The sequence below is a fragment of the Humulus lupulus genome, chromosome 7 (assembly GCF_963169125.1).
Source record: "Humulus lupulus chromosome 7, drHumLupu1.1, whole genome shotgun sequence".
Taxonomy (NCBI): domain Eukaryota; kingdom Viridiplantae; phylum Streptophyta; class Magnoliopsida; order Rosales; family Cannabaceae; genus Humulus; species Humulus lupulus.
Genome location: NC_084799.1, coordinates 195448387 through 195475728, shown reverse-complemented (window position 1 = coordinate 195475728; position 27342 = coordinate 195448387). Strand labels below are relative to the sequence as shown.

Sequence of the window (27342 nt, the reverse complement as noted above, 5' to 3'; positions counted from 1 at the left end):
ATAGGACCCAAAAGTTTAATACAACCTCTGGATTGTTAGCTTTGAAAACAAAACATACATCAACATGTATAAACCAAAATAGAGAAACCACAAATAATCATAAGAGCATAGCTACAAGTGCACATCACACCGTCCACTAGATCCCTAGTTCCCCTTACCCACCATAGAAAATCCGACATCCTAAACCGGTAGCCGGACCTGATAACCACCACAAGGGGGAGGCTCAGAACACTTCCTGTATACAGATGCTAGGTCTTTACACCTATAGGTGAGTGGACACCTGATCTACCTATGGTGACACAGAGACTAGGTCGTGAAACAACAACGTGCACCAATCATGATCACTATGTCTCTCATCGGTATAACCAAATGCAGGTAAACATGAAAAGAAAGAAACATATTCCCTTTATATTTTAGAAAATTGGGCAGCATAACAGCTATATTTGAATAAACCCAAAAATCATAACCTGCAGAAATAAGTGAACAAAAATATATATTTGGCACTCAGTGCCCTCAGAATAGATCAGAAAACATGGAGGTTAAGTTTTCAATTTTTCAAACATTTTATAAATATCAAAATTTGAATATGTTGAATGCAATTTAATACGAGTAAAATAAGTCCAATAGTCTAGTTGAGTCCCTACCTCTTTATAATTTTCAATCCGAGCCCAAAGCGACGCTCCTAAGCTTAACGATGATCTTAGTTCGATTTTAATATCACGTTTTTCCCAAGCGATGCACAATAGCGGTTGGTGGCGGTACCGGAAACGTTGACGAATATATGCATGGCACATATCAAAACGATCCTCTTGATGAGTACATGACGAAAGTACAGCTCCTTCGCCCAATTGACCTCCGGTGTCGCTGCAAAATGCTTCCAAAGGGGCGAAGATATCCAAAATCTCGCTGGAGAAAAATGGCAAGTTGACCGGAATGACTTAGTGGGCGACAATCCTCTCACGATGCTGATTCCAACGGTACCACCCACTCGGAAAATGGTGCTCGGAGTTCACTGGAAACTCACCTCAAAGTTTCGACGGTGAAACTTCGGAGTGATTCCACATGCGCGTCCTTGCTCCGATGGTCACCAAATTTCGGGGTTGTCTTCGTCGCCGGTCAGGGAAGCTGCAGCTTCGGCGCATGTTAGAAATGGTGCTCCGGTGGTGGCTGGTCTGAAGCTTGACGTGGCTGGTTTGGAGAGAAGACAAAGGAAAGAAAAGAAAAAAGAAAAAGAGAGAAGAAGAAGAAAGAGAAAGGTTCGGGAGGGAAGGAGAAGAAAAGGAAAAAAAAATCAAATATAATTTAAATTAATTTTTTTTTTCCTCCCATAATTGACTTTTTCAACCTGAAAAAGTCTCAGGTTTCACACTCTCGGTATCAATCTGACCCGAAGCTCTGCTAGCATTGCCCAAGTGATTCTTAAAATGATGAAAATAATGATCTACAACCTTAGCATAATCATCCACCAAACACTCATTATCATCAACATAAGCAATAATACGATTGGATAGCTGCCTCTTTTTCAAGCTAGCATGAAAGTACACTACATTTTCATCACCAAATCTAAGCCAAGTTCTCTTGCTTTTTTGACGAATATAACTTGAATATATCTTCTCATACCTAAAGAAAGACTGTTGCACCTCCTTTTCTTTTGACAATAACTCAGCATTTAGAGGATCAGAACAAAGTTCATTTTGGGCCAGCTGATATTTAGTTCTGCTTTCCTCGTAATTATATGTAACATCGCCCATAGTTCTCCAATTAAACTTTTTGAGAGTATGCTTAAGCCGAGTGAGTTTACCAACAAGACGGAATAGCCCCTACCCCTCAAAAGGACGAGCCCAATTATGAAGAACTACTTCCCTGAATTTGTCATGAACAGCCCACATGTTGAAAAATCGAAATGGCTTCACTCCCCTACTATGGATATCCCCCTGTTTAATCAAAAGGTAGCAATGATTTGAAATCACATCCCATTGAGCATATGATACAGCTAATGGGAAGCTATCAAACCAGCTATCATTAGTGAAAACTCTATCCAGTTTGCAATATATCCGAGCTCCTCCATCTTGTTTATTGGTCCAAGTGTATTTAGGTCCCAATGTCTTCATTTCTATAGCCTCTCCCAACGCCAACCAATGGCGAGCATCCTCCATCTCTTTAATAGAAATAGATCTTTTACCAAGACGATCATCAGTATAGAAGATTGCATTAAAATCTCCCATAATGAGCCAAGGGGTAACCGGTCTCTGAACATTATCTAAGTCAAGCCATAAAATCTTTCTTGTCTCCAACTAATTCGAGCCATTGATAACTGATAGGCAATAAGTCAAGTTCACACTAACTACAGAAACGCTACAATGAAGCAGTTGAGAAGTTTCCTGAAGGACTTCTATCTTCATCATATGGGCTTTCCAAATGAGTAAAATCCGTCCCTCCACCATAGTGCTGCTATAATAATTCCAACCAACAAATGATGAATTCATAAGATCCCTTATTCTATCCCCTTTTAATTTTGAATTCATAAGATCCAACTTTATTCTTCTTGCAAACATCGATCAAGAACTGTTTGCTGTTTATTCTTACTATTTAAACCCCTAACATTCCAGCTCAAAATTTTGTTGTTGTCCATTTATTTCAGTGGGAATGAAAATAGCAGCTACTTGTTTCTGGTTTACCTGTAAAATATTAAATGAATTCCTATGCATTTCAGTTGGAGGTTTACCAGCAGCCTTCTTCATTCCAACCTTTCGAGGGGTAACCCATTTAGATCCACTAGGGTCAGATTGAGTTCCTCCCTGCTTTGTAACCCAAGTAATCTCTTGTTTGCTCTGGTTTCTACTAATTGGAGTAGCAGCATCAGGTTCATTAACTGTTGTAGTAACAAGATTAGGCTGGATTGAAGGCTCTGAGTTCTTCTTTATAACAGTTGGGGAATGCTTACACACAGCAGTGGTATGACCCAATTTCTTACAGTTAGTACACTTAGTGGGGAGCCACTCGTACTCAATGGCTTGCTCCAAAATCTGACCTCTCTCATTTAGATAGTGGATATGCATAGGAATATGTTCTGCAATCTCCATATCAACTAAGATTCTAGCAAATTTGATCATAGTCCTTGCTTTTGTGACCTTATCTATATTCAAATAATTTAATACTAGTTAATATTAGATAATAATATTTAATAAACAAATTAAAATAATTTCTTAAAATAATTTATTATTTATTTAATTAATCATTATTAATTTTTAACACTTTTATTAAATTAAATTTTCAATTTCTATATTCAAATAATTTAATACTAGCTAATATTAGATAATAGTATTTAATAAACAAATCAAAATAATTTCTTAAAATAAATTATTACTTATTTATTTAATCATTATTAATTTTTAACACTTTTATTAAATTAAATTATTCAATTAGATAATGTTATTTAATAAAAAAAATTAAATTAAATTATTTAATTAAATAATGTTGAATCAAACTTTTATTATTTAATTTATTAAAAAATTAAAAAATAAATTATTACCAGATATGTAGTAATTTTTAATTAATCATTATTAATGGTAAAAACTTTTATTAAATAAAATTTTCAAATAATTTTATACTAATTAAAAATCATAATCTACAAGTAAGCAAGATTAAAACAAGAAAATATCTAGAAGATTCAACTTACTTTTTTTTCACTTAAATTATAAAATTAATTTTAGTCTATAATAATTGTTTTGTTTTAATTCAATATTGAGCATGCAAACAAGTTAAACATACAACATAACATAATATTAGCATCCACAAAAATCCCGGAGCACACAATATAATATAAATATAGTATAATATAAACAAAAATCCCAAAGCACACAAAAATCCAACATCCAACACACTAATTTTAAAGCATAGCATAATAATGTACTTTAACTTATATTAAGTAAAAATTGTAGCAAAAAAAAACTAACCAAAACAATATCAGTAAAGTCCAATAGCCACTTTGAACAAAGGAACGAGACACTCCAAAATATTGAGATATACCTGAAAAGTTCAATATAGGAAACCAATATTAGTGGTTAGTTTGATAATTTGAGAACAGAAAATGTAAAAAAAACTTAGACGATGAGAGAAAACTGAGCACGAACCAGACCACCATGGTGAACGCGTGGCATGGGGTCCGAAACTCCGGCGTGGCGTGGTGGTGGTGCTCGGACGGAGGGGCGGACGGTGATGGTGCTCGGACTGAGAGGAAAAAAAAATTAGAGAGAAGAGGAGAAATGGCAGGGACGGACGATTCAATCCAATATATAGCATTATTACCAGCGGGGCCAGTATAATCCGCCGGTATAAGTGTTAGTACCGGTGGATGAAGGCCCGCCGGTAATAACATTACCGGCGGACTAACCAACAGTAATGTTATTACCGACAGTTAGTCCGCCGGTAATGTTATTACCGACGAGCCTTCATCCGCCGTTACTAACACTTACCGGCGGTTAGTCCGCCGGTAATAACAGAAAATACCCACCTCTTGCAATTTTGAAACGCCCTCTTCTTCGTTTCCTGGACATTTTATTAGCGGTGGACTACCCGCTGCTAATAATGGGTAAGTCCGCTGCTAATAAAATAAATTAATTTTTTAATTTAATTTCTCTATTATTAGCGGTGGACCCAGTACTCCGCCGCTAATAATCTGTAAATTACCGGCGGACGTCCGCGGGTAATATTTCCGCTTCTAAAAACGTTTTTCCTTGTAGTGTTAGTAAAGTACAATGAATTGTACACAAATTTAAGAAATTCAACCGCAAAACCCATGAAATATGAAACAAATAATAAACATGGCACAAAATACTGACAGAAGAGAAAATTTTAAGATTCACAAAATATGAGTTCATCAGTCAAACTCAACCACAGGCCACAGCTAACTTTTATTACATTAGTAGTCAACATCAAGCATGAAAGCTTACGAAAAATTTCACAACGTGAAAAGATAAGAGATAACATAGACTAATTAAATTCCAACTTATTATTTATTTCCTTCATAAGAGAAGAACAAGTAGTGCACATGCACATATATAATGACATATATGTATATGCTTATTATGTGAAGAGACTTGTATATAGTCAAACAACTTCATCAGTAGACTTGAACGCGCCATTGCTCGTCAATCTTCAATTTGGCGAGTATTTTAGCCCAATCTTCCTCGATCACATTGGCAGCTTGCTCTAAGGCTTTCTCAATTGTAGCTATTTTGTCCGTGCCCCCAGCGAAGCATATGTAGGCCCCACCAATCAACAGCTGCAACATATCACGAGCTTGATTACTGGTTAATGTTGTCATCTGGTACAGGAAATTTTCTGGGCAGTCCCTTCGATATTGCTCGAATTCATCTTTGTAGAGTCCACTATCATCGAGCAGCCAAGCAAGCCCAGAAAATTTGAATGTTGGAATATCTTCTTTGAAGAACCGGCGGAGATGGGCTTTAAATGGAGCAATACCAGCCCCAGTAGTGGCAACAAATATGTGAGTTTTGTTGGCCTTATAATCTCCCAAAAGCATTTCCTCGCCCGTTGGACCTGTTGTTGTTATATATATATATATAATTAGATATAAAGTAATACACACAAATATATATATATATATATAGTCACATACACATAACATAATCATATATATATAAATAATTAATGTAGTTTACGCATGCACCTGTAAGTAGAATTTTATCCCCGCGCTTTGATTTGCACAAAATTTCGCTAGTAGTGCCAGGAATAGGAGACACACATAAACTAGCTGTTCTACCATTAAAATAATCTCCATACCTTGAAGAAGCAGCAAAGAAGTAGCGAAGCATTTCCTGATCTGGTTTATCTGAAGGATTTTCAGGCTGCGAAAGCAAATGAGAGATGATTAAGAAAAATAATATGATCGATGATGTATATGTATACATGAGTAATGATATATACAGCTCCAATATGCACATTCAACTTAATTACACCACACCGTACGAGGTGTAATTAATTTTAACTTTTTAATATTTTTATGTCGGTGTATGTATCAGAAGGGAAGTGTATGTATCATTACTCGGATATATATATATATATATTTTTATATATATATAACTACTCGTATTATTTTTACCGCGAGCATTACACCGAAAGCTTGTCCCTCCCAGTGAGGAAGATAGCCATCATGAACAAATACGACATGGTAAGTTTCTACAGTTGGAATAATTTTCACAACAGAGAGAATTGCGGCTTTGTGAGGTGATTCAACCGAGTATAGATTTGTGGGAGGCCTCGTATCGTCTTCAAGCGCTGAAGGAGCCACAGAACACTTAACAGCTTCGATGAGATTATTAGATGTTAAAGCGACCTGCATGCATGCAAAATTATCAGTTAATTTCTATTAGGATCAAACATAACAGAGTCGTTGAGAAAGAAATTGTAGACAAATTTACCTTGAGAGACATGGCTAGCTGAGGAGATAGAGTGAAAGCAAGGCAACAAGGAACGAAGCAGAGAGTTGTCTTGAGTCAGTCGTTGAGAAAGTGTGATCACCCAAAGGGGTTTATATAGCAGTAGAGACGGCTAATTTTCTATTTTCTATCCAATGTGGTAATAATAATTCAGACAACTCTTCTTTTTCTATTTCAGCCTAGTGACACGCTCCGAACCCACCGAGGTTAGGGAGTGCGGCACTTCACCAGTCCGTCGGCAAAGTCAGCCTATGAGAGTGGTTAGTAATAATCACTTAGAAAGAGTGTAAGCAACTAAATGAAAAGGAACAAGGCAACAAGGACTTGCGAGTCCCCTATTTGAGAGCCTTAAAAACTGACGTTTTTTAGGACTCGCATTGAGAGTCCTAGAAACTCCCGTTGAGTGTCTTTATGTAAGTTTTTAGGACTCGTGTTGCGAGTCCTAAAAAATCAGGTTAAGTGCCTTTAAGTAATTTTTTAGGACTCGCGTTGCGAGTCCTAAAAGAATGTGCGAGTCCTAAAAGATCCCGTTGAGTGTCTTTAAATTAAGATTTTAGGACTCGCTTTGCATGTCATTAAAAGTAAATTTAAAAAAATATATATATATAGCTACAATATTCATTTTGATTTAAAAAAAATATATATCTCTTTGAGAGTCCCTAATGTATTATATATGTTAGATTTTTAAAATTTTCAAAAGAAAATACAAAAAAAATAATTTTTTATTAATTACTCAAAAATATAATTTCAATATTTAATCTACTCGGCTTACAAAATCATATTACATAGTTTATACTACAGTCAAATTCTATCATCACCAAATATTAAACAAGAAATGTATACAAAATTAGTGAAATATATTCTAAATATTTACAACAAAGTTAGTAAAATTCTAAAAACTTCAACTACCAATGTTTGAAGAGTCTGAAAGAGTGTGAGTTGGGTACATAGAGATGTAGCTTTTGTTTGAAGAGTCAAATTTTCGCACAAGTTCCTGTTTATAGCGAGCTTTCCTCTCCTTTGAGCGAGCAGCAGACTGTCGATTAGCCAGTATCCTTTGTCATATAATGAAAATGTCAGGAGAAGAAAGCATACTTAGAAATGGAAAATTAATATAAGATATAGAATTAAAAATATAGTTGTATTTCACCAATAATGCATGGATCTATTTAGTGCCAAAATCTCAAGTAATTCAGAAACTTCTCAAAAGAATCATATTGCCCTCAACTTATTATCCAAAACCTTTTTACAAAACAATACATTTAATTAATTGCCTGCCAAAGATCTTATCCAATAAAAGTTATATAGCATGAAAATTTCATCAAACTTTCCTAGTCCCATCTTTTAACTAGTGTTATATTCTTTTTGCTAAAAGCTAGGAAATCTCTATGATGATGGCTACCTTTTCACGACCTCAATTGCTACCTACAGCCGTTCAAATATCAATATAGAACAAATACTACACTATTACATCCTCTTGGATGCTAAATATTTTAAATCATATTTTCAACAGTTTCTAGCCTAATTCAATAGTTAATAATCATGATATAAAGCATTTACTTCACTATATTCTTTACTGAAAAATGAAACAAACATACATGGGGTTTCCCAAGCAATAAAAAAAATAAGTCATTTAGTTTGTGGAGTGTAAAAAAAAATCTATCAACAAAAGTTTTTCGTTATTTAACTACTAATACATGTGTGACACCATAAAACTATATGTTCTCTCATAAACACCTCCCTCCTAGTCCCAATGGAGTGACTAATAAACCTCTTTCAATATGTGGAGGGAAAGAGAGGCATACTTGGTTTCAAATATGTATCCAAGGAAAAAGAGTTCATTCCAGAGTTGTCTGATTATTTTGTAGGCAACACTGTATTAACACAAGTAATTAAGTAAAAAATTTCAACACTCAATAGCTTTGCAAGTTGCAATGGCTATAATTAGCAGAAAATCACTAGTTTCCATATATCTCAATTCATATGTTGTGCTTACTTCAAAACTAAGAGAACAAAACTAAAAATTTTATCCAAATTACTTCAAATTAGGCCCTACAAAAGACATAAAAATTATCAAATATCAGCTCATAAACAAAAGAACAAAATATGCCTGTACAAAATAACTTTAAGAGACTACTCTACAAGCTTCATGTGAGGTCAGTAAGTAAATCAACGAGTGTACGACTGTTTTATTATGTACAAAACCAAATGCCCAACTTACATAGCCAAAAATATTATTGCCATCGTCATTTCAACCACTCATATACCATAGTTCCCCCCAATGTTTCCTATCAAGTAAAGCAAATTTGACTAAAATGTAAAGAACATCAAAAAAAGAAATTCTCAAGTTCTAATAACGAGACCCTTGTATAGCCCTCTCCAAATCACAAAGTTACAGTGATTACATATATATTAATCCTTAACAAATCTATACTATTTTAAATAGATAAAAACTAATCATCCCAGCTTTGAAATTCAAAAGCTGCAAAACCAATTTCAATAGTTGCACAACCTCCACACTTGTGCAAATGGAAACATTAGCAGCTTTATATATTCTAATAAAGTACGTTACTAAAAATTTGTAAAATACTAGATAGTATAAACAAATCAACAAAAGCAAATGTACATAGTATAAACAAATGCTATTTGTAACACTAAGTCAAAGAACAGCCAAACCTTTAACAAGATGAGAGAACAGCCACCACCGGAGACGACGCCACGCACACCAAAGACGAGCAAGAGTACCTCGAAAAACCAAGAGATGACAGCGAGATGGAGAGAGTAGCGGATTCAGGAGAACGGCGAGATAGAGCTCTGATTTTTTTGGGGATAAGTACTCGTGGCCATTGTTTTAAGCTGTCAGTACCACATTACAATATGCAAACAAAAACAAATTATAAACACACAAAAGGGACCAGCAATTATGTTACTGTAATAATAAGTTACCATCAATTAGAAGCTCCATGAACAAGACAAACCGAATTCAAGAAACATATCATGTATAGCTAGAGTCTCCTAATTAATTAACTATATATAGCTACATAAACTAATATTAATGAGTGGTATAGATGATGTTCTACTCAATAATCTATACAAAGAAGAGTGTGATGATCTGATCGATAGTATTTGATTACCCTCAATACCACAAGGGGAAGAGGCATGCATATATATGCCATTTTTGCTAAGAACCAAGCTATATAACATGCTATGCAAACATATATATATATATATCTATATTGAGAAATTAATTAACCTTATTGGGATGAATTATACATAATAGGAATTGAATGATGTTGCCGACGGGCCTTTTTGGAGATTATTAATTACTAGAGCTACTGAAATTAGACATGGAAGTTATCATTATATATCCTCACGTGTAGCTTTTAATATATTATATATTAGCATACATACATTAATTGCTTTCCAAAGACAAAAATAAAAGACTACTCAAGACGAAAGTGAGAATGAGACCAACATCTCTTGCTTGAAGGAGAAAGGGGAGCTTGTTATAGTATAAGAGATTATATTATATAATATAGTTTATTATTAGTTCCATAAACTTCCATAATTGAATAATATCTAAAACTGGGTTTGATAATCCAAAATCAGAAGAGAGTAGAAAGAAACAAAGTGAAAACCTTTAGTTGTGAAAGCCCTTTTTCAACTCTCTTTTTATTGACTGAAACTCCACCTGGTAAAGTCTCCTTACTGCCATAACCAAAATCAGTCAAACTTTTCTTCTTCTGGCTCATTAATCAAACAAAATTAAACTAATCCACTTGAAAAACCAGTTTAATGGCCAAATCATAATACTTATCATCATGTATAAATTTCAATGAAATGTCCCAAAAAAGAAGTTAATCCAAAACTAACCTGACCACTATAGCTTCCAAATTTTCATCAACTATAGAAGGGCCATAAGGGTCCATGATTGGCTCAGCTTGCACAGTGAGCTCGGGTTTTATAGACTATCACCCCATTTATATGAATATATATATATATATATAAAGAATCTGAATAACATTGGTCTACTTTCTGAAGTTGCAAAATTTATTCATTGCTTACCAATTTACGCAAATATATTTAAACTTCTTCAAACAATGGAATAAATTATAAATGCTATTTTCGTTACTTGAATGGTCAGGCAGAAAGAATGCATCAGAAAAACAAAAAAAAATGAAATAAACGGATCCCATGATACACCCCAATGAACAATAAAATAAAATCACGAGCTTTCTTTTATTTGATATCACCCAATGAACAGAAAAAAAAACATATGTACAAAAAAATCCAGACAAATCAACAACACTCAAATTGGTCAGAAAAACCAGACCCAGATACACACAATCTACAATAGAATGAAAGCACAAACTAAAATAATATGGTTCAAAGTAGGGGTGAGCACGGTGTGGTTTGGGCGGTTTGAACACTTTTTAATACACCACGCCACAAGTGCGGTTTAGTAACTAGAACACACCATGCGGTGTGATTTGGTTGCACCAAACCGACCAAACCAAACCATTTTTTGTGGTGTGGTTTGGGCGGTTTTCCACGGTTGGTATTAAAAAATATGTCATAACAAAATTTAAATTTTAAAAAAAATACTAAATCCTTAGTTCATATCAAATCTTTAATAAGTTCTAAACAACATCACAAGTTATCAATTAAGTTCAGTGAATCACAAAAAAAATATACAAGTCTCCCATATTGGGTAACTATAAAAAATGGTATATATGTAAAGTTTATTTATTTTTTAATATATTTGTCAGTATGCGGTGCGGTGCGGTGCAAACCAAAATTTCACACCGCCAAACCGCGCACCGCACCGCACCGCACAGTTTAGCTTAAATACAAACCATACCGAACCATTACACTTTTGACACCGCGGTTTGCGGTGTAGTATGGTGCGGTGCGGTCGGTCACCGCGGTTTGTCGGTTTAGATGCTCACCCCTAGTTCAAAATTCAAACAAACGAGGCAATGACTCAATGATCTTTATAAAATATGTAAATACATAAATACAATTAACCAGCATGCATCATATCCAGAAAGAAATGAGAAAATAAAAGTTGACAGACTTGATTTTTCTTTCATTTTCATCATTTCTACTAATATTGAACAACTCCACTTGGCTTAGATATCAAGAACTTAGGTTGATTTTTTTTCCTTTTTATTATTATTATTGGCAATGGAAATTATTATTGATTAATACCTTCGGCCTGTGCTCTTCGGTCCGTGCGAATCGTCCCTTCTGCCTGTGCTATTCGGTCGGCGACGGTGGCGGTGTGGCTACAATCGGCTGGCTGAGGTAGAGGCGGCGACGGAGAGATCGAGAGGGAGGGTGAGGGTGCGGCGACAGAGAGATCGAGAGTGAGAGTGAGGGTGAGGGGTGCGTCGACGGAGAGATCGAGAGTGAGGGTGAGGGTGAGGGGTGCGTCGACGGAGAGATCGAGAGTGAGGGTGAGGGTCTGCGGCTACAATCCGTTAGTGGTATATTAGGGATTAGATTTCTAATATATAAATTCTATTTTAGTTAACATAATTTTTTTTATTTAAATTAAAAATATTTTGTGTGTGACTAAAATAAATCCCAAAATGTGTATTTTGACCTTATATTTTGAGAGTCTTTAATACTCTTTTAGGACTCGCAAAGCTAGTCTTTAAAAGTCACAATTACTAATTTTTCAGCCAAGGTGTTTTTAGGACTCGCAAAGTGAGTCCTTAAAGAGTATTAAGGACTCCCAAAGCAAGTCCTTAAAATTGTTAAGTAAAACACTCATTTTTTAGCCCAGATTTTTTTAGGACTCGCATATTTTTTTAGGACACTCATTGCGAGTCCTATATTATGGTTTTTCAGGACTCTCAATGAGTGTCCTAAAAACTCCATAAATATTTTTAAGGACTTGCATTTATGTTCATGTCCTAAAAAAGTGTCTCGTAAATGGTATTTTGTAGTAGTGGGTCTTTGTCATATTAATCATGACTAAACCCATCAATGGTCACATATACAAATATAGTCAAATGACATAGATCAATCATGGATGTGTAGCATGGAAATTACATGCAATGTGAACCAAATATGTCTATTTCCAATTGGTCCTCCTTAAACTTTAGTGAGGTCAGAATAACAAAAAAAAAAAAAAACAGAGTGAATGAATTGAAAAACTTCATTTCTGGTCAAAAAATAACCAAATACATAAATGTCTGAAATAAACATAAAGCAAATTAAATACAAACTCCCACTAAATCATGATATCCTCAAACAATACCACACCCATATGAGCAATGTGCTCATGAAAGACCTTGGGTGGTAATCCTTTTGTGAGCGGATCCACTATCATGGAGTGTGTCCCAATGTGCTCTATGGATATTTGTCCACTCTGCACTCTTTCTTTCACAACTAGGAACTTTATGTCAATATGCTTTGACTTGGATGAGCTCCTGTTGTTGTTGGAATACAATACTGTTGAATTATTGTCACAAAATAACTTGAGTGGTCTTTCTACATTCTCCAAAATGTGCAGCCCAGTGACAAAGTTTCGCAGCCATATTTCATGATTCGATGCCTCATAGCATGCTACAAATTCTGCTGCCATAGTGGAAGAAGCTACAAGTGTCTGTTTGACACTTTTCCAAGAAATAGCTCCTCCAGCTAACATGTAAATATAGCCTGATGTATACTTTCTGCTATCTTGGCACCCAGCGAAATCAGAATCAGAATACCCTACGACCTCCAAACGATCTGATTTCTTATATGTGAGCATGTAACATTTTGTTCTCTGAAGATACCTCATAACCCTCTTGGCTGCTATCCAATGGTCCATACCAGGGTTGCTTAAATATCTGCCTAACATTCCAACAATGTACGCAATATCCGGACACGTACAAACTTGGGCATATATCAGACTCCCAACAGCTGATGCATAGGGAATCTTTTGCATTTCCTGAATTTCAAGGTTACTTTTAGGGCACTGACTAAGACTGAATTTGTCTCCTTTAGCAACAGGGGTATCACCTGGTCTACAATCTTGCATGCCAAATCTTTTGAGTCACTACACGAAAAAACAGTATTCATAACACTTAAAAACTGCTAACCGGGAGTATTGATAACGCTTCTGAAAATGCTAACATAGCCCCTGTTATTAAAAGTCCTGTCTTTTCTATAACATTATTCGAATGTTATGTTCGATGTTATCTTAAATTATTCAATAACACATTTTTAGTTGCTATAATATTCAAATAATAACATTTAATTAGAGTATTGGGTTATAAATTTGAAGTTTAATCTTATACTTTATGCATAACACTTTCCAACTGTTATGAAAATTGTTATATTTGATCATTTTATAACGTTTTTAATTCATTATATTATATAAATCATAACTTTTTGTCCCAATTATAATATATTATACAAAACAACCATAATTATTGTAAATTCTCCCAGTAATAACATTTTGTTATTTTGTAGTATGCATTTTTAATTGCTGTAAAAAGTTTTTATTATTGTATTTTGATTAAAAAAATCACAATTGATCACAAGTGCAATATTAAATAGATCAAAAAATCTAAAATATTCAATATATATGATAAACCATGAGTATTTTTACATTTGAAGACAAACTACTTCAAACCATGATGACGCTGTCCACTTCAAAAATTCTTAGTTCTAACTTGAGTTTGAAAGCATACATAATAAAATTCTATAGTCTTCACATCTTTTGCTTCAAAAGTAAAAAACAGAAACATAACAAGATACACAAAAAGTAAACCATGAAGCTTGCTCCACCCTCCAATTCATCATCCATTCCATTGGGGACTTGTCTTTGTTGTGAGGTTGATTTGCTTATCTACACAAGAGTTTAAATAATTAATGCTTAAACTTAGTTAATAGTAAACTAAAAGAGTACAAAAAGAAAGAAAGTTAATAACATCATTACGACTTTATAAGATGGTCATGCAATTACACTAACTACAGCACATAGGCATGAAAGATTGAAGATTTATGCTTGGTAAAATACTCATTAGAAAAGTTAGCTCAAACACTTTATGATTATGAAATGAAAATGAAAATGAAATACCAACCAAACATATAAATATATATATACAATACAACAACTAATTTATAAAGAAAACCCAATAGCATAGACACATGAACTAGAATTAGATCAAATATAAAGTTCCAAAAAACAAGAGAAATGAATTTGCCATTTTTATTGTAGATTTCACTACTGGACAATTAAAGGTTTCTCAAAATATACAAGCTAAATATGAATATAGCAAACATGGCAGCACAATGTTAGAAAAATATACAACAACTTTGAAAAAGTAATGTGAGTCTGCAAAGATTTACATAGACAACAAATATAGTTTGGATCTTTGGCATGATCCAAACTAAATTTAAGAAACTCAACGACTAATTTAATATATTCTACTAAAAACCTATCGGCTAACATCCATTCCTTTTCCATATTGTGCCTATCTGTTTTAATAAAAGATACAAATTATGAAAATAAAATAAGTATACAAAACAAAACTAAGTATAAAAAATCTACTAAAAATCGGACAGCATATTCCCTAATTTACTAGCCTAGCCATCTGTCACAATCAACACAACCAATTCAAACAAATCAAACAACAAATAGGTTTTCATCCATATATCACCGCAGCACACATAATTCTCATAACCTACTTCACTAAGACATGCAAGTTTTCAACCTTCCCTTATCACCGCAGAACACAAAATTCCCAGAACCTACTTCACTACGGATGAATGTCTAAGATATTCAAACTCCACTAAAGTTATACAAATTCTATTCAAAATTATAAAAGATTAAAAATTAAAAAAAATAAATCAAATACAACATACCTCTTGCAATTAGCTACCAATCCAATGCTTTACAATAATCACTAAAGCATTTATAAATCATAAACACATTATAAAGACTATCACTCAAAAATATTCCTTAAACAAAATAACACAATGAATTCTCAAATATCTGTTTGATTTATTAGATTGATTAGTCAGGCCTATAAATGAACAAACATATATTGTATTAGTTAGAGAAACCAGTGTTAAGAAATGAAGAAAAATTATGTATTGAATGAAAACGTTGCTTGCAAAACTGTACATAGTAGCTTTTATATATGCTACTATTAAGAAATAATTAACTTCTATTCTAAAGCTAAGACTATTCTTTTGCACAATATTAACTACTCAAAAAAGCAAAGTTAACAAAATTTGAAAACAAATCAATTAAAAGGACAAGTGATACACACATCAGAAGATTCAAAACCTTGGCCAATCATTAGTAGTACTGCAACCATGCATCGGACCTGGTGCCACAAGAAAACACTACCTTTGATTTTAATTGCCCAAAGTTGGTTTCCTTGAAACCTAAAAAAGTTCAGCAATACTCAAACATTATTTTAAAAGAAAAGATGGTAGATAAATTTTGTTCATTCTAGACGATCAACCCCCCCCCCCCCCCCGCCCCCCTTGTACACACACACTCCTCCTCCTCTTTCGTTAAAAAAAATTGGAAGCAAATTTACATGAGTATCGAACAGCAAAAGTGATCTAGTGACATCAGTAAAAGGTTTGAGAATTCAAAAATAAAAACTAATAGATGTAAAAACTGTGAATTTCTGTTGTACACTATTTTATATGACAGTAATCAGTTCAATTAATGACACTTAAATACCATTAAGACAAGTCCATTCAGCAACTTGCACTTGCAGTCAGGGAACCATGCTTTTATCACAAGTCTGCTCCCTAGCTGGTGCTTGTGAAACCCAGAATATAGGTATGTCTCTAGAGCTACGATCGCAAACTTTAGAAGCTACTACTACTATTTTCTACTCAGCTTTGACCACTGTTATTTATAGTTCTCACACATAGTTCCTGCCCCCTCAATTACATGTTTTATAGAATAAATCAATAAGTACAACGATAATTATAACCTGGCAAGAAAGGTCAGGTTTAACTACTGAATTTCAACATGAATGAGAGAGAATTAATCTACCAGTGTTAACCTCACATCACAAGGAGAAATTTCAAATGACTGAAATATTTATACTCCCTGCTCAGATAGCTAACTAATTAAAGTTAATTCTAAACTGAAGCAACACACAAAACAGATCATTTATTGAGCTAATCAAAAAGAGCTAAAAGATATACCTTGAGATTTAGATTGTCTTCCCAAAAGAAATATTTGTACTCCCTGCTCAAATAGCTAAACATGTATTTTGGATAAGGCAACCATCAGAAGACAATCAATCCAACATTGACAGACATAGACACACACAAAAGTAAACAAATAATTCACTAAATAAGTCAAATATGGAAAGATCTAATGAAAAGAGAGGTGATACCATGTAATGAAAGAACATTAAAACGAGATAGAGCAACGCTCAAGTTCATCTTTCAAAGTTTATTACAGTTTATCATCATTCACAAGTCCAAACACCAATGCAAGACAGAGCAACACTCAAGTTCATCTTTCAAAGAAGCAATATGAGAGCAAATATATTTGCTCCACAATTTTACTACTCAAAAACCTCTAAAATTTACAGTGGAAAAACCTTGCACTGAAATCAATTGGAACAGAACACCAGCCTAAAACTCCCATATCATTTGGAAGGGCTCCATTCAAAACCCCCACATAATCAATTTCTCCTTCTGCAAAACACATGAAAAGGGGTAAATAATGAAAGGAGCATGTAGATTAAAATCTAGAAACAATTAGGTTGAATTTAAGGTCAGAAAGTAAACAAGATCATATAAATAGAGCTCAGATACATAATTAGATGCCAATTGTCTTAGGCTCCTAGTCTTTGGGAGGTATCCCCTTTGTAGCTACCATTTTAGCCTTAGAGTTAAAAGACTTAAATAAAAAGAAATTTGGTAGTGCCATTTTTCAAAGGTTAAACGCATGTGATCAAGTTGTAGAGCATAAAAACATAAAACAAAACAGAATACAAAACTAGTTGTAGAGCATAAAAAATACCACTAACAGGAGCCTGAAACAGAGATCAAAAGGTAGCTGTAGGCAAGCTGTAAACAAAAGCAAACCCTACAAGCAAACAAAATTAACAGAAAACAGATGGAAATACTGAATACACCATAACAGAAGGAAATACTCATCATTTGAATGTCGCAATCTAAAAAATAGGGGACCGCCATTGATTAAACTAGAAAAGTCTGTCACTCCTAAGTTTTTGCAAGCAACATGCCATTTCAAAAGTAGAAAAAAATAATAAAAAAAACAATTTAAAAATCATTGTATCTAAAATTGCAAGCAAATTGTTTTGCTATCAGTAGTTAAAATGACATGGTGAAAAACTTATAAGAAATCAAGCTATAGAATCATGCCTAGTGTAGTCATGATAGCAACAAAAAGGATTATGCCAACAGGCTGCACCTTAAAAATAAATATAGAGCATTGATCACTGGTTGGACTGAACTACAAAGAGCATAAGGTATAACTTGACTATCTTGTTTTGAACTATAGCAGCTAAATAGCAAAGCCTGAAAAGATGTGGTAGTCAATTTCATTAAGTTTTCAAGAAAGCATGACCGAAAAAAGTTTCTCCAAATTTAGAAGTTACTACATATACTTAAGAAGCATCTCCAATTTCATTTGAAATGAGTATTACTATAAGACCTTCTGCTTCTAAATTTTATTAGACTTGGATCAACCACCCCAACACTCATTTCTTGATATATTCGATTGGAAATGCATGCATTAAATGACCCTCTGTCTAACAAAATCATTCCCCATCTCTGTTTATGTAAATAAAATTTAAAATCCAAATAAATCTAACAACATATCCCAAGTTATTAGAACTCATTCGAATTTAAATTTTCAAAGTTAGTTTCTCTCAATGAAATGTTTAAAGCTTAAGTAAAAATATTGACATCGGGACAACTATAAATGTAAAAGTCAACTAAATCAAATAGTCACAATTTCATGAAAATAATATTAGAAAGAAAAAGTAAAAAAATCAATCAAGACTCTTTAACAAAAAAAAAGCATGAAAATCAAATAAATTGATGGACATTCCATATGAGGTAAAAAATCTCCATCTGCACACATTAAAAGAGAATCAAATAACTAAAATATCAACTGCAAAGTAAACTTCACATTGTGACATGGACACAGACTTGAAATTAATACTTAATATATTAGATTTTTTTAATGAAAAAACTATAATAATAAAACTTTTGGCAAGACGTCTTATGGTCCAAAATACCATTATCAAACAACAATCAAAATACCATACTCAGAAATAGGTCAAAGATGAACCACGACACCAGAGACCAATAACATAACAGAAAATAAGGCTCCCCCAAAACAGAAAAACAACAGAAACAACTTTATACAATTGAATCACCTGAAATTGATCAGAACAAATGGCATAGGATCCTTCCTCTCTATGAGGGAAAACAAAATCAGAAGACAAGAGAGAGATACGTACCATCGAGCCTACACCTCGCCTTTCCAAGCCCTGCCACCATCAAACCTCCCAGCCACTGGTGCACATGCAAAACAGAAAGAAATAAGCATAGCTAAGTGTCTAAGTCATTTGTAATTTATATTATGCACCCAAAAGCAAGCAATTTCTTCCACATCAATAAATTTATTGTCAAAAGCATTCTATAAATGAATAATAAATGATAGTATTCTCCATGAAACTAGAAAAGACTCTCAGATCATAACATTACATTATAATAAAAAAGATGCTACTTTAGAAGACCATGAGAATCAATGGCTAGTTAATGACTTCTGATTTCAATTAAAAATGCATTCAAGCACAATAAAAGTTAAAGAAACCAACACTACTCAAGGCCACCAATCATAAAACTTTCAGTAAGGTTAATGTAAGATCTGGCTGATCAAATTCAATATAATTGAATATATATGCAAACCGCACCAAATGAATCCCTCCCTACATATATTTACACACTGAAAGAATACGTGCAAGGTTTACTAACTAAAACAACTAAAATCCTAAGATACATGTCAAATCCAATGCTATAAACAAACTCTTATTTCTTTACAATCTCTAATAATAATAGAAGTATAACCTGATGAACTGTTAAGCAGCATTCTTTACAAGCTCAAGCCATCACAGTGTGGTAGCATGACAGCCAATACATGTATATTTAGATCAGTTTCATCTGCCTCACAGACCATCTTGTAAAATTCTGTCAAAAACAGAGAAAAATTTGACATAAAAATATAGCAAAACATAGATGAACCCTAACAGAACATAACTAATAACATAAATACACACAAATAGATTATAAATACATTTTTGATTGTTCAAGAGAATCAATTATATTTTTTCACCAATTTACATAATAAAATTGATAATAAAAAAAATGTCAAAAGAACAGAGAAAACAACATCAATACTATTATCTCTCACATAATTCAGACTCAAAACAGAACCATTAATAGCTAATTTATTTTAAGACTTAACCACAAGCACCAAACGAAACCAAAACTGTAATAGCTCCAAATGCATTAGTATTACAAATAGGAAAAAGATTATTCAAAGTTCACTAAATGGAAAATTCCTAACAAAAGAGGGGAAACTAAAATAAATAAATAAACTTATTTTTTATCAGAGGGTAATCAAATACAAAATAAAAGGCTATGAAACTAACCAAAGCTACATTACCAAAAGCTATGAAACTATCAGCTTTCATAAACCCAATACAAAATATATTTTACATCATCAAGTTGTAATCTTTGCTTGATCAATCCCAAACAAACAATAATTCCATAAAAGGGAGAAACAGAGAACTAACATAGAAACCCAATTCAGATTAACTTAAAATCCAAAACTTGCTGAAAAATTTCACAATTCGACAAATGAACAAACTAATAAGAACATAAACCTGCCAAAATTTTCATCACCATTAATCAAAACCGAGAAAGATACTAAAAAATATGAAGAGAGAAGAAGAAAAAAGCAAACCCATAACATAAAAGCATAAAAAAACTATTCATATAATCACTAAAATAAACTCTATTAACCATCGTTTAAAAAATGTTCAGAAGCAAACAAAGGACAGAACAACATAACCTCATGGTGAGAGAGAGATAGACCTTTACCAAAAGCATAAGAAGAAAAACCCCATGATACCGGTTCCACAGAGAATGAGAAGAAGAAGAAGAAGAGGATTAACTTCAAAGGAGATGGGTTTACGGTTGGTGGGTTTACAGTATATAGGTGTTGGAGAATAATAGTTACCCGTGTAGATATAAAGTAAAATCATTGGTGGGTGATAGAATACGTGTACACTGAAGATAAAAGGATGTTCAATAGGAAAATCTGTGTTGCTTGTTAGAAATTAAGTAAGGGTTGCAAAATTATGAACCAAGAATGTTCCATTAATCAAAAAGTTGAAGCACCATTACCAGAGTGAGGTCGAGAGAAGAAAGAGTACCTTCAATTTTTGCTTAGTCGAGCCGATGGGGTGGAGAGCGACTTCGTTAGGTTGGAGAACAACGACTTCGTGAGCCGATGGGGTAGACTGATCTGACCACCAATGGAGGAGAACAACGTCTTTGTGGTTTGGGCACTCTCTCGTGGAGGCTGGAGAGAATGAGGGTGGCAGACGAAATCCCGAGAGCAGAAAGAGAGTGGTAGACGCAGACCGAACCTGAGAGAAGAAAGGGGTTTTTGTTATTTAGGTTTTGCTCAGATTTTTTTCTCTGTTTTGGCGGGATAGCAAAATAAATGAGAGCCTTTTTTTTAAGTGACTATAGCATTTTTTTTAATAATGTTGCATTTAGTATGTTATGTATATTATTTTTTCTTGTAGTGAGTACTTTATCGATATAGCTCTTTTGTGATAATCCAAGAATACCTCGAGAACGATCTCGATGTATTCGAATTCCTAATACAAAAGAGGCGTCCCCAAGATCTTTCATCTCAAAATGCTTAGATAGAAATCTCTTGGTTTCATGCAATAAGCCTATATCATTAGTGGCAAGCAATATGTCATCGACATATAGAACCAGGAAAATATACATACTCCCACTGAACTTATGATATACACAATCATCAACAACATTCATCTCAAAACCGAATGAGATAATTACTTGGTGAAATTTGTGATACCATTGACGAGAAGCTTGCTTGAGTCCATAGATGGATTTTGTCAATTTGCAAACCATATTCTTCGGGTCTCCCGACACAAAGTTTTCTGGTTGCACCATATAAATTGTCTCGTCAATGTCTCCATTGAGAAACGCGGTTTTAACATCCATCTGATGTAGTTCAAGATCAAGGTGAGCAACAAGTGCCATTATTATTCTGAAAGAGTCTTTCGATGAAACTGGAGAGAAAGTCTCTGTATAATCAATGCCTTCTTTCTGAGTATAGCCTTTAGCTACAAGACGCGCTTTATACCTCTCCACATTACCATTTGCATCTCTCTTGGTTTTAAATATCCATTTACAACCAATTGGTTTTGCACCGTCTGGTAATGGGACAAGTTCCCAAACTTTATTGTCTTGCATAGACTTATACTCTTCTTTCATGGCATCAATTCACTTTTGAGAGTTAGAAATTTTAATGGCCTGATGAAAATTGATTGGATCATCTTCCATCATTCCATTGTCATCCTCATGTTCTTGAAGAAATACAACATAATCATTTGAAATGGCATTTCTTCTTTCTCTTGTGGATCTTCTTAATGGCTCTGGTTCTTGAGGTTGTTGAGTTTTTTCTTCTGGAACAACTACCTCATCTTGATTTGGGGGTTGTTCAACTTTGTCTTGTTGAGATTCTGGATTCATTTCTTGAACAATGACAGGTGTAGAAGCCTGAACATTGTAAAAAATGATAGTAGGAACTGAGTTTGAACTCAATTCCTCCTCAAAAGTAATGTCTCTAACCTTAATTCTCCCCCCAAACTCAACATCCTCAAAAAATGTTGCAGTTCCTGTCTCAAAAATATTTTTCATTGTGGGATCATAAAATTTATAGCCCCTAGATCGCTCAGAATAACCAATAAAGTAGCTGCTCACTGTTTTGGAGTCCAATTTTTGTTCATGTGGCTTATAAGGCCTTGCCTCAACTGGACATCCCCAAATGTGAAAGTGTTTTAGACTAGGCTTTCGACCTGTCCAAAGCTCATAAGGTGTTTTTGTAACTGCTTTAGTTGGTACTCTATTCAGAATGTAAGCTGCTGTCTTTAATGCTTCTCCCCAGAGGGACTCAGGTAAGGTAGAATGAGCAATCATACTTCTTACCATATCCTTAAGAGTCCTATTGCATCTTTCAGCAACACCATTCATGCTAGGTGATCCTGGCATGGTGTACTGTGGGACAATACCGCATTCCTCTAGGAATTTAGCAAACGGTCCTGGACGTTGTTCACCTGAGCCATCATATCTACCGTAGTACTCACCACCACGATCAGATCTGACATTTTTAATCCTTCTGTTGAGTTGATTCTCAACTTCAGCTTTATAAGCTTTGAACACATCTAGAGACTGGGACTTTTCATGAATGAGATATAGGTACCCATAACGTGAGTAATCGTCTATGAATGATATGAAATATTGTTGACCATTCCATGATGCTGTAGGGAATGGCCCACAAATATCTGTATGAATCAATTCTAAGACATCTGAAGATCTGTTGGCACCTAATCTCTTAGTTTTGGTCTGTTTTCCCTTGATACAATTGACACAAACATCAAAGTCTGTGAAGTCAAGAGATTCTAAAATGCCATCAGACACAAGGCGCTCAACTCTACCTTTTGAGATATGACCTAAGCGCTTATGCCATAATGACGCTGAATTGTCCTTATTTAATTTGCGTTTAGTACCACTTGATTCCACATGCAAGGTTTCATTATAGGATGCAATTGTTTCTAGCAAATAAAGGTTGTCATAAGCATTCAAGTAACCAGTTCCAATAACATTTGAATTTAAAGACAAATTAAACTGATTGTTTCCAAAAGAACAAGAATATCCAAATTTGTCCAACAAAGAAACAGAAATTAAATTCCGTCTAAAAGACGGTACAACAAAAGTGTCTTTCAAATCCAAATAAAAACCAGTTCCTAACAACAACCTAAAATGCCCAATTGCTTCCACTTCCACCGATTTTCCACCACCCACGAAGATGTGTCTTTCACCATCACTTGGCTTTCGGAAGCTCAGGCAACCCTGCATAGTAACACTTATGTGAGTAGTAGCACCAGAATTTATCCACCAAGTGTTCCTAGGTACTGAAGCTAAATTAACCTCAGAACAGACCAAAGTAAGAATCATACCTTTCTTTGCACGCCATGCGTGATACTTGGCACAATCTTTCTTCACATGTCCAGGCTTGGTGCAAAAGTAACAACCTTCTGAATCCTTCTGTTGTTTCTTTTGGGCTGGACCCTTAGCAGCTTCATTCTCAGATTTCCTTTTCTTGCCCTTATCCTTAGAGGCAGTGGCCAAGTGAGCACTTTCAGTTTTGTCCTTTTTTAACCTTTCTTCCTCTTGCACACAGTGAGAAATGAGTTCATTGAGAGTCCATTTCTCCTTTTGACAGTTATAACTAATTTTAAATTGGTTAAACTGTGCAGGAAGCGTTAACAAAACAATAAGCACAAGCACATCATCAGAAAGCTCGATCTTAAGTGTCTTAAGTCTTGAGACAATATGATGCATTTCCATAATGTACTCCCTTACATTTCCTTGACCCTTATACTTCATGGTCATCAAAGAACCTATAAGTGTTGTCATTTCAACCTTATCGTTTTTAGCAAAACGTTCCTCAATTTGTTCAAGGAAATTCTTGGCCTTATTAATCCCTTCGGATTCTGTGCCCCAAAAGGCTTCTGGAATGATGTGTTTCATAATCATTAAACTCATGCGATTTGAACGATCCCACCTCTCAAAATCTGTTTTCTCATCACGGGTGCTTTCCTTAGTGAGAGGTGCAGGTTGTTCATCCCTTAATGCATGGTCTAAATCCATACATCCCAGAACTATAAGTAAGTTTCTTTTCCAATCCTTGAAATTGTTCCCATTAAGCATAGGAATAGAATTAATATTAGCAGATATTGAGGCAGCAGAAGATGAACTAGCTGAATATAGAACAAAACAAACAAAACAAGCTCACATCAATATGCATAATCAAACAATAAATTCAAAATTTGGTTAATCCCATCTCAAGATACCAAGCACAACATTAATATTAAGTATTTGGACAATAATATTAACTGTAAGCGATACTCTTGTTGTAGCAATCAAACATTGACAATAAATTATGTCAAACAATAAGTCAATCTTTGGACTAACATATTGCTCACACAAAATACCTTATAATTGTCACACATTTATTACCATACGGTGAATGAAATTCAACGAAATATTCACTTACCTTTGGGTCAGTTAATATATGCATAAATTACAAACACACAAGCATCTTGATATTTTAAATAAATTAATTTACACAAAAGATGTCACTTTGGCAACATATTGTTTCAATTAATCTATTCAAAATATTAGACATCCTTAAGAAATTTCCAAAACCAAAATTTAAATTTAATTGTTCCTTAAAAAATTATCAATCATTAACCTTTTATCTTTCAATTAAATATATACCAAATTGAAAATCTGTACAAAATTATTTAAATGAAACTGTATATGAATATATATACATATATTTAGTAACTATTTCATATATATAATATACAAAAAAAAAAACCAACGCTTGAGTATAAATTTATATCTTCTTTATTATATACAACTTTGAGATATTTTATTATATTCAATAAAATAATAATAATGATAATAAAACAAAATCTGAAGTGATGAAGTTATCATCGTATATGCATCAAATAAAGTAAAAGGAAAAAAAACATAACAGCCATGTACAATAGATATGGACTCAAAAGATTGATTTGATTCCTGAAGCTTGAAGCCTATGTACATAGATAACCAGAATTTTCAACAGCAAATAACAGCCACAAAATTATTCGACCAATTTATATATGCATATATTACATATACCGAAACATAATAATATGCACTTAAATGCAATCAAGAAATAATAGAAGCGGTAATATTATCTTATAATCAAAACCCTAATTTTATAAAATTCCCAAATTTCTTATGAACAAAATCATCAAATCTTCAATAAATTCAGCAAAGGTGGCTCTGGTACCACTTGTTAGAATTTCTAATACACTCAAATACCATGAACAAACAATAATCTCCAACACATAATCCAAAAATCATGTCATTATAAATGCATATATAAGAAATCCTAAATCATAATTCTATAGATCCTTTGCTAAATTAAAGAAGAAGATTAACACAAGAGCGGAAGCACTAACCTGATGTCATTGTTGGAGATTGCATAGAGGGTTTAGATCTTCCTATATAATACGTATCTCTATGAGAGAAGAGTCTCTCTTTTCTTTTCTGTTAATGGAATGGCAGACAGAATAGAAAAACACATATATATATATAGGGGACCACAACCCTAATTTATAATTAGTGATTTCCAATTTTGCCCATTATAAAATTAAAAATTCACTTTCCTGTTTCAACACATTAAATCCATGACACTTTAATACCCTATGATATTCATAACATAATTGGTCACTTAATTTTATATCATACTTTATAATAGCATTATACATTATACATATGTGCCCATAAAATAGGATTTTAATCCAACATTAACACCATGTTCAAGGCTATCAAAGTTAGCTGTACTGAGAAGGAACAATACTTTTGATTTTTCCACCCCAAAACAACCAAATACGCCTGTCTTTGGAACAAGCCAGGAGACCCAAAGGCCAATGGCTTGTGCTCAACACCGTACCCTTTGGATGACGATCGCGATGTGTTCAAAATCTTGGATTGGGAATCGTTTGTCATATTTCCCAAAACCGCCGTGGCCTTTAAGCTGCTGGGGAACGATAACAAATACCTCAGAGTCAATACCCTTAAGTTTCTGGTGTTCGACAACCAGGATGGCATTTGCAATGAGACAATAGCAAATGAGATCTCCTCCTTCGGTGATGGTTATGTTCGTATAAAAAACCTTTCCACCAATCAGTTCTGGGTGATGGACTCAGTAGGCTGGGTTATGGCAAACTCTTCCGACACCACCGGCACAGACTTGAACACGCTCTTCTAGCCCGTCAAACTTGCCAACAACTTCGTGGCGCTTCGCTGCACGGGGAACAAATTCTGCCAGAGGAAACTTTCACCTGATATCTATATAAATCATCTTTTTGCCAATGTCAATGTGCCTACCATTATGAATGAAATGAAGCTGGAGGTGGTGGAGGAGAACATCATGTCCAGTAGTACATACGACATCAGATTCAACAAAGACGAGGGCAAGGTCTACAACCTCAATGTCGTCCAGAAAGGTTATGCATTGACCGAAAACACCGGGAGGGAAGAGAGCACTATAAGCCTCAAGTTTGGCTACAAGAAAACATACACTAGTAGCTTTGGCACCAGCTACTCACTCAAGTTAGGCGCTAAAACAAGCGTCGTATGTAGTGTGATTCCATTAATCGTTGAGGGCAAGATCGAATATACGGCCGATTCTATGTATGAAACTCATTGGGAACAAACCATGACAACCGAAACTTTTATCGAGGTTACGTACACCGCTAAAATGCCTGCTAACAAGAAAGTAACAGTGACTCTTGAAGCGACTGAGGGAATGTGTGATGTTCCCTTCTCTTATACTCGGCGCGATATTCTCTGCAGCGGGAAAGCCGTGGTCCACAACATGGAAGATGGAATCTACAAGGGGGTTAATTTGTTCAACTTCAACTTCAAAAGCAACTACGAGCCGCTACCTAAAGGTCATAATGAAAAAATTGAAGAGTAG

The 27342-nt window shown here is 34.2% G+C and overlaps 3 protein-coding genes and 1 long non-coding RNA gene across 6 annotated transcripts; 1 reads left to right on the top strand and 3 right to left on the bottom strand.

The window, feature by feature from the left end:
• Positions 1–5122: 5122 nt before the first annotated feature.
• LOC133792519 (ferredoxin--NADP reductase, root isozyme, chloroplastic-like) lies at positions 5123–6455 on the bottom strand. The gene is made up of 4 exons (XM_062230429.1): positions 6444–6455; positions 6125–6358; positions 5693–5870; positions 5123–5562 (listed from the first exon to the last, which is right to left on the bottom strand). Exons 1-4 carry the CDS (start codon positions 6453–6455, stop codon positions 5123–5125), a joined length of 864 nt encoding a protein of 287 aa, XP_062086413.1.
• A 959-nt stretch (positions 6456–7414) lies between these two features.
• LOC133789041 (uncharacterized) lies at positions 7415–11955 on the bottom strand. Of its 3 annotated transcripts, none has more exons than XR_009873453.1 (5): positions 11673–11955; positions 10100–10169; positions 8458–9317; positions 8267–8335; positions 7415–7516 (listed from the first exon to the last, which is right to left on the bottom strand). It is a non-coding gene; the product is annotated as an uncharacterized LOC133789041 (long non-coding RNA). The 3 variants fall into 3 exon arrangements; XR_009873455.1 differs by lacking the exon at positions 11673–11955 and adding an exon at positions 10335–10857; XR_009873454.1 differs by lacking the exon at positions 10100–10169.
• Positions 11956–23625: 11670 nt separating this feature from the next.
• LOC133792518 (uncharacterized) lies at positions 23626–24515 on the bottom strand. Its single transcript, XM_062230428.1, has 3 exons — positions 23984–24515; positions 23762–23866; positions 23626–23654 (listed from the first exon to the last, which is right to left on the bottom strand). The coding sequence occupies exons 1-3, from the start codon at positions 24513–24515 to the stop codon at positions 23626–23628; spliced, it is 666 nt and encodes a 221-aa protein (XP_062086412.1).
• Positions 24516–26754: 2239 nt separating this feature from the next.
• LOC133792517 (uncharacterized) lies at positions 26755–27342 on the top strand. Its single transcript, XM_062230426.1, has one exon. It carries the CDS (start codon positions 26755–26757, stop codon positions 27340–27342), a length of 588 nt encoding a protein of 195 aa, XP_062086410.1.

Coding starts and splice junctions, on each gene's coding strand:
- LOC133792519 (XM_062230429.1), bottom strand. Junction 5,871..6,124: donor CTTTCGGTGTAATGCTCGCG/GTAAAAATAATA, acceptor TTGCTTTCGCAG/CCTGAAAATCCTTCAGATAA. Junction 5,563..5,692: donor GGATAAAATTCTACTTACAG/GTGCATGCGTAA, acceptor TAACAACAACAG/GTCCAACGGGCGAGGAAATG.
- LOC133792518 (XM_062230428.1), bottom strand. CDS start 24,515: ATGCTTAATGGGAACAATTTCAAGGATTGGAAAAGAAACTTACTTATA. Junction 23,867..23,983: donor CAATGAACTCATTTCTCACT/GTGTGCAAGAGG, acceptor CTAAGGGTCCAG/CCCAAAAGAAACAACAGAAG. Junction 23,655..23,761: donor CGCATGGCGTGCAAAGAAAG/GTATGATTCTTA, acceptor GTTACTATGCAG/GGTTGCCTGAGCTTCCGAAA.
- LOC133792517 (XM_062230426.1), top strand. CDS start 26,755: ATGAATGAAATGAAGCTGGAGGTGGTGGAGGAGAACATCATGTCCAGT.